Source organism: Rhinoraja longicauda, chromosome 36, assembly GCF_053455715.1.
Source record: "Rhinoraja longicauda isolate Sanriku21f chromosome 36, sRhiLon1.1, whole genome shotgun sequence".
Classification (NCBI taxonomy): domain Eukaryota; kingdom Metazoa; phylum Chordata; class Chondrichthyes; order Rajiformes; family Arhynchobatidae; genus Rhinoraja; species Rhinoraja longicauda.
Window position 1 is genome coordinate 8810299 of NC_135988.1, and position 7886 is coordinate 8818184.

General features: G+C 47.3%; 1 protein-coding gene across 1 annotated transcript in view; it reads left to right on the forward strand.

Annotated features, from left to right (window-relative positions):
• Positions 1-4993: 4993 nt before the first annotated feature.
• LOC144610376 (beta-microseminoprotein-like) overlaps positions 4994-7886 on the forward strand; it is a 7666-nt gene continuing 4773 nt past the window's right edge. Inside the window, exons 1-2 of the mRNA XM_078429009.1 lie at positions 4994-5074; positions 5262-5346. Of these exons, the coding sequence (XP_078285135.1) occupies positions 4994-5074; positions 5262-5346 (166 nt within the window). The remainder of the gene's footprint in view (positions 5075-5261; positions 5347-7886) is intronic.

The following is a 7886-nucleotide window of genomic DNA, read 5'->3' on the forward strand; positions in this document are numbered from 1 at the left end:
AATTATGCTTGACTAATCTTCTGGAATTTTTGAGCATGTAACTAGGAAAATTGACAGGGGAGAGCCGGTGGACGTGGTGTACCTCGACTTTCAGAAAGCTAGGTGGTAGTGTGAGCTGTGAGGAAGATGCTATGAGGTTGCAGAGTGACTTGGACAGAATGTGAGTGGGCGGATGCATGGCAGATGCAGTTTAATGTGGATCAGTGTGAGTTTATCCACTTTGGTTGTAAGAATAGGAAGTCAGATTATTATCTGAATGATGTCAAGTTAGGAAAAGGGGACGTACAACGAGATCTGGGTGTCCTAGTGCATCAGTCATTGAAAGGAAGCATGCAGATACATCAGGCAGTGAAGAAAGCCAATGGAATGTTGGCCTTCAGAATAAGAGGAGTTGAGTATAGGAGCAAAGAGGTCCTTCTGCAGTTGTACAGAGCCCTAGTGAGACCGCACATGGAGTACTGTGTGCAGTTTTGGTCTCCAAATTTGAGGAAAGATATTCTTGCTATTGAGGGCGTGCAGCGTAGGTTTACTCGGTTAATTCCCGGAATGGTGGAACCATGGGCCACGGCTTAAAAATAAGGGGTAGGCCATTTAGAACGGAGATGAAGAAAAACCTTTTCAGTCAGAGAGTTGTAAATCTGTGGAATTCACTGCCGAGGAAGAAGATGAAGAAGACGAAGAGGAAGATGAAGAGGAAGAAGAAGAGGAAGAAGAGGAAGAGGAAGAAGAAGAGGAAGAAGAAGAAGAAAAAGAAGAAGAAGAAGAAGAAGAAGAAGAAGAAGAAGAAGAAGAAGAAGAAGAAGAAGAAGAAGAAGAAGAAGAAGAAGAAGAAGAAGAAGAAGAAGAGGAAGAAGAAGAAGAAGAAGAAGAAGAAGAAGAAGAAGAAGAAGAAGAAGAAGAAGAAGAAGAAGAAGAAGAAGAAGAAGAAGAAGAAGAAGAAGAAGAAGAAGAAGAAGAAGAAGAAGAAGAAGAAGAAGAAGAAGAAGAGAAGAAGAAGAAGAAGAAGAAGAAGAAGAAGAAGAAGAAGAAGAAGAAGAAGAAGAAGAAGAAGAAGAAGAAGAGAAGAAGAAGAAGAAGAAGAAGAAGAAGAAGAAGAAGAAGCAGGAGCAGGAGGAGGAGGAGGAGGAGGAGGAGGGGAAGAAGAGGAAGAGGAAGAGGAAGAAGTAGAAGAAGAAGCAGAAGAAGAAGAAGAAGAAGAAGAAGAAGAAGAAGAAGAAGAAGAAGAAGAAGAAGAAGAAGAGAAGAAGAAGAAGAAGAAGAAGAAGAAGAAGAGAAGAGAGGAAGAGAAGAGAAGAAGAAGAAGAAGAAGAAGAAGAAGAAGAAGAAGAAGAAGAAGAAGAAGAGAAGAAGAAGAAGAAGAAGAAGAGAGAAGAAGAAGAAGAAGGAGGAGGAGAAGAAGAAGAAGAAGAAGAAGAAGAAGAAGAAGAAGAAGAAGAAGAAGAAGAAGAAGAAGAAGAAGAAGAAGAAGAAGAAGAAGAAGAAGAAGAAGAAGAAGAAGAAGAAGAAGAAGAAGAAGAAGAAGAAGAAGAAGAAAGAAGAAGAAGAAGAAGAAGAAGAAGAAGAAGAAGAAGAAGAAGAAGAAGAAGAAGAGAGAAGAGGAAGAAGAAGAAGAGGAGGAAGAGAAAGAGGAAGATGAAGAGAGGAGGAGGAAGAAAGGACGGGGTTGGGCGAGCTGGGGACAGGAGCAGCGGGACGAACCCGAGCCGAGGGGCCTGAGGTCTGCAGGGGCAGATACAGCGACCACTGGAGGTCGGCGACCCGCCTGAGGGTGAAGGGCCCAGCAAGGAAGGGCTCGTCGGCCTAGGAGGAGGAGGAGGCGGTGGAAGAGCAGAAGGTGCGGAGCGTCGAGCCCGAAGAGGAGGAGGAAGAGGTCGGCCGAGATGTTGATCGGCAGTGGAGGCCGACCGCGGGCTGACGGGTGTGATGGTGAGCGGGGAGAAGGGTTAGAGGCCCAGCAAGAGCGGCAAAGGGCCGAAGAGCCTCAGGAAGCAAGGAGCGGAGCAGGAGCGCCCGAGCCTGGAGGAGCAGAGGAGCGCAGGAATGGGGAGAGTGTCCGGACACTCGGAGAGGCTGGGAGGGAGCCGGAGACGCAATCCCGGCGCTCAGTGGTTGTGACCTCGCCAATTGTGCAACCCCCCTACACAGTGTGTCCCGAGAGTTCAGGCGAGTGGGGGGCGGCGAGGAGAATGTTCTGCTCTTTCCACCGCCTACTCCTCCTAGGCCGTCGAGCCCTTCCTCCCCGAGCCCTTCGCCCTCAGGCGGGTCGCCGACCTCCAGCGCTCGCTGCTTCTGCCCCTGCAGACCTCCAGGCCCTTCGGTTCGGGGTCGTCCCGCAGGTCCTCTCCCAGCTCGCTCAACCCCGTCCTATCCACCTCCTCCTCTTCTTCTTCACCCCCCAGCCGCCCCAGAAGGTAGTTGAGGCCAGTTCACTGGCTTTATTTAAGAGGGAGTTAGATGTGGCCCTTGTGGCTAAAGGGATCAGGGGGGTATGGACAGAAGGCAGGTACAGGTTACCTGAGCTGGATGATCAGCCATGATCATATTGAACGGCGGTGCAGAGGCTCGAAGGGCCGAATGGCCTACACCTGCACCTATTTTCTATGTTCTATGTTTCTATGCCCGGTCATCGGCCCTCTGCTACTCGGCCTTGCTCTCCTGCCTACCTCCCGGCCGCGTTTCCCTTCTCCCGCCGGCTGGCAAGAAGTCTTCCGAGCTGCTTCTTACGTCCGCAGGAATGGCAGCCCTTCTCTTGGTTCCTCTTCCTCCGCCAGATCCTCCAGCTTCTTCCTCATTTTTTTACAGCTCAAAAATTGGCCTTTTGACGTTTTTTTCAATGTGAGAACGTACCTGTTCCATGTGTTGTTAGTGTATGCCGGAAGCTGCCATGTCCTCCAGACCGCTGGAGCGACTCCGTGCTTCACGGCACGTGACCTTACATCCAAAACCCACTATTGGCAACGTCATCACCAATGTGCGGGACCCGGCACACGGATAAAAAGTACACGGTGGCGGGATAATAATTACAATCTCCACAAGGGCAGTAAACGAGGTTAGGATTATTCTACAAGGCGAGAGAGAGAGAGAGAGAGAGAGAGGGTGGGGGGGGGGGGGGGGGGGACCACGTTTACTCCGACCATGCATTAATCCTGAATCATGCTGCCCGCATTATGGTTGGGGTAAGTAAAAGCGCCAGGTAAACTCCCCGACCTGCTAGTCTCTGGGATATGGGAGGAAATTTCAGCATCCATAAAAATAACCTACGCAGTCACAGGGAGAACGTACAAACACCACACAGACAGGAGCCAAGGTCAGGGTCGAACCCACGTCCCTTCGAACGGTATATCTTCCGAATTGTTCATCATTGGTTCACTGATCTATTCCCCAGGTATTTCATGCCAATTGGTTTCCCCGATGATTGTATGGTAACCTTCGATATTCATTCTTGTTCGTTTCGAGTCATTTCGAAGAATGACCCCTCTTTCGAATGTTCAATAGAAGGAGCTGTTGGGAAATGAGGTGGAATAAACAGGCAGCTCCCTTCCAACGTGGAGACATTCATCAATGGGATACAGGAGCCTTGACTCTTGAATATAATGTAACGACTTTTGCATCTCAATAAACTTATACAAAACTTATTCTGCCGTCATCTTCTACTGGAAATCGCTCCACTGCCTGTCGCTGCTGACCTGTCAGAATCCTCCTGCTGTATGCCGACTAACATGCCCCATCAACGCTAGTCCCATCTGCCTGTGATGGCCCATATCCCTGTAAATCATTCGTAACATTGGACACGTCCAAATGTTATGTAATACCAGTTACTGATTTCCTGTACCACAGAGTTAACGGGTTTTTCAGAACTTAGTAAATTCCAGTAAGTACCAGTGGATTGTCAAATATCAAATGCAACCATTGTTTAAGAAGATAGGAATGCAAATCGTTGAAAATGTAGTATATTTGGATTTTCAGAAGGCACGTGACTAAATTCCACGTAAAAGGCTGATACACAATATGGACGGTGCATGGTATATTAAGAGAAGTGCACTGACATGGATGAACTATTATTCATCACATTAACCATGAAGGGTCTCGACCCGAAACGTCACCCATTCCTTCTATCTCGAGATGCTGCCTGACCCGCTGAGTTACTCCAGCATTTTGTGTCTACCTTCGACATTAACAATGGAGATAGTTTCCAGGCTGGAATGGTGTGATTGTCCCAAGTTAGAATTGAAAGGCTGGAATAACTCGGCGGGACAGGCGGCTGCTCTGGAGAGAAGGAATGGGTAACGGAAGGGGTAGAACAAAACGTAACTTTTAGCGGCAACCAATTACAGAGAGAAGAGAGGTGTTCGCACAAACGCATTAAAGACATTTGGGCGGGTCATAGAAAAATAAACATAGAAAGTAGGTGCAGGAGTAGCCCGTTCGGCCCTTCGAGGCTGCACCGCCATTCAATATGATCATGGCTGATCTCCAACTAAGTATCCCGTACCTGCCTTCTCTCCATACCCCCTGATCCCTTTAGCCACAAGGGCCACATCTAACTCCCTCTTAAATATAGCCAATGAATTGGCCTCAACTACCTTCAGTGGCAGAGAATTCCACAGACTCGCCACTCTCTGTGTGAAAAAAAACTTTCTCATCTCGGTCCTAAAAGACTTCCCCCTTATCCTGAAACTGTGACCCCCTTGTTCTGGTCTTCCCCAACATCTGGAATAATCTTCCTGCATCTAGCCTGTCCAACCCCTTTGCTGTCCGTGGATAGGAAAGGTTTAGACGGACTTGGACTAAACACTTGCAGGTGGGACTTGAGTAGATAGGGTATTTTTGGGACACGCTCAGTTTCGGTGCCTTATGACTTTAAGAATGATATGCAGGTTGCGGAGACCAGTGAAGTGAAAGTTTGGACCAGCGGAACTCCACCTCCTTTCTGAATAGATAGGAAACAGGCAGCGTAAGCGAAGGTTGGACAGCAGATTCTCGAGAGTGGGGAATGAAGTCTGTAGGCGGCGGCAGCGGGAGAGGGGCTGTCCGCTCATTCACTTGGGCGAAGCCGTCTCGTTCTGAGATGATGGTACGTACAGATCAGCTTTGTGCATCTGACTGTTGCCTGGTTTTCAATAAACAACCCAACGCGGCTTTGAATCGCTGCACAGCCGCCCACCGAGGTGACAGCGACAGGGACATGTTGCACTGTTAGTTACTTGACTACGTCGCCTGTCAAAGTCTTTCTCTCAATTTCTCTCCTTTTCTCTCTGCAGAAACTCCTACTGAGCATCGCTCTGCTGCTGCTCGGGGCTCAGCTGTCGGAATCCGCCTGCTTTGATCAGCAACAGCTCACAGACGGTAATCTATCGATGTGAATCGCTCTCCCGAATCCAACAGTGAGGCCCGACGACAGCAGAGGCTGAGCAGGGACATTATACCCATTGCGCTACGCTGATGCTGGTCACCCTTGGTAAATCTGTGGAATTCTCTGCCTCAAAAGGCAGTGGAGGCCAAATCTCTGGATTGTTTCAAGAAAGAGCTAGATAGAGCTCTTAAAGATAGCGGAGTCAGGGGGTATGAGGAGAAGGCAGGAACGGGGTACTGATTGCGAATGATCAGCCATGATCACATTGAATGGCGGTGCTGGCTCGAAGGGCCGAATGGCCTACTCCTGCACCGATTGTCTATTGTCTATTGTCTAATGTCTAACGTCCTCGACCAGCTGTCCCTTGAAAAAGAACACGTAGTGTCCACTGGCACCAGGGAGGCTTTCCTGGACTGACGGGCGCCTCGAGGGACAGACTGTCTCCTGGTTCAGGATTGTAACATAATAATTTGACATTAGGTCTGATCTATTGACAGTGATGTTATGGCGGTGGGTGTTTTGTTATAATTCCATGCATAAATACTTCTGTAGATAGCCGAATACGTTAATTTTAATTAAAAAACATATGGTGTGAGCGCTGGGTGTTGGGTCGGGCGCTGTTGTCGGAACTCCAAAAGGGGGGTGGGGGTGTCAAATGGGATAGTAAAGGATGGAGTTAAAGGGAAAGAGAGTTAAGGCATAGTTAATGACCCCGGAATTAACGGGAAAGAAAGCTCACAAAGGGATAGGAGAGTATTGCCAAGTGTAATTGGAATTGATGTGAAAGGTGAGATGAGTAAGGAATTAAACGAATTTTACATGAATGCGCAAAGTGTATGAAGTAAACTAGATGAGCTTGAAGCTCAGTTAGAGATTGGAAGTTATGACATTGTGGGGATTACAGCGACGTGGCTGCAGGAGGATCGGGCCTGGGAACTTAATATTCAGGGTTATACATCCTATAAAAAGGACAGGCAGGTGGGCAGAGGCGGTGGGGTAGCTCTGTTGGTGAGGGACGAAATTCAGTCCCTTGCGAGGGTGACATAGGGATTGACGAGGTAGAGTCACTGTGGATGGAGTTGAGGAATTGTAAAGGCAAGAAGACACTAATTGGTGTTATCTACAGACTCCCAAATAGTAACCCGGATGTAGGGTGTAAGTTGCAGCAGGAGTTAAAACTGGCATGTAACAAAGTTAATACCACTGTGGTGATGGGGGATTTCAATATGCAGGTAGACTGGGGAAAATCATGTTGGTTCAGGACCCCGAGAAAGAGAGTTTGTGGAGTGCCTCCGAGATGGATTCTCACCAGAGAAAAGACAATTCTGGATTTAGTGTTGTCCAATGAAGCAGATTTGATAAAGAGAACTCGAGGTAAAGAACCCGCTTGAAAGGTAGTGATCATAATATGATTAGTTGTAAGCTTCAATTTGAGAAAGAGAAGGTTAAATCGGAAGTGTCAGTTTTGCAGTTGAACAAAGAGGGCAATGAAGGCATGAGAGATGAGCTGGCCAAGGTCGACTGGAAAGGGATCCTAGCAGGAATGACGGTGGAACAGTAATGGCGGGAATTTCTATGCATAATCCGGAAGACGCAGGACGAAATTCAGGCCCAAAGCGAAATAAGTATTCTAAGGGGAGTAGGAGGCAACCGTCGCTGGGAAACTTTCAAAGGACAACAGAAGGTAACAAAACGGGCAATACTGGCTGAAAAGATGAAGTGCGAGGGGAAGCTGGTTAAGAATATAAAGAAGGACTGTAAAAGCTTCTTTAGATCTGTTAAGAGAAAAAGATTAGCAAAGTCAAATCTGGGTCCCTTGATGGCAGACACGGGTGAAATTATTATGGGTAACAAGGAAATGGCAGAAGAGTTAAACAGGTACTTCGGATCTGTCTTCACTAAGAAAGACACAAACAATCTCCCAGATGGACTAGAGGACAGAAGATCTAGGGGGATGGAGGAACTGAAGGAAGTTTGCATTAGGTGAGAAATAGTATTGGGTAGACCGATGGGACTGAAGGTTGTTAAATCCCAGGGCCTGATGTTCTGCATCCTTGGGTACTCTGGGATGCGGCTCTAGAAATAGTGGACGCATTGGTGATCATTTTCCAATGTTCAATAGATTCAGGATCAGTTCCTGTGGATTGGAGGATAGCAAATATTATCCCATTTTTCAAGAAAGGAGCGAGAGAGAAAACGGGGAATTACAGACCAGTTAGCCTGACATCGGTGGTGGGGAAGATGCTGGAGTCAATTATTAAAGACGTAATAACGGTGCATTTGGATAGCAGTTAAATGATAAGTCCAAGTCAGTATGGATTTATGAAAGGGAAATCATGCTTGACTAATCTTTGGAATTTTTTGAGCATGTGACAAGTAAAATGGATGAAGGGGAGCCAGTGGATGTAGTATATCTGGACTTTCAGAAAGCCATTGAAAAGGTTCCACACGGGAGATTGGTGAGCAAAATTAGAGCACATGATATTGGGGGTAGGGTGTTGACATGGATAGCGAATTGGTTGGCAGACAAGAA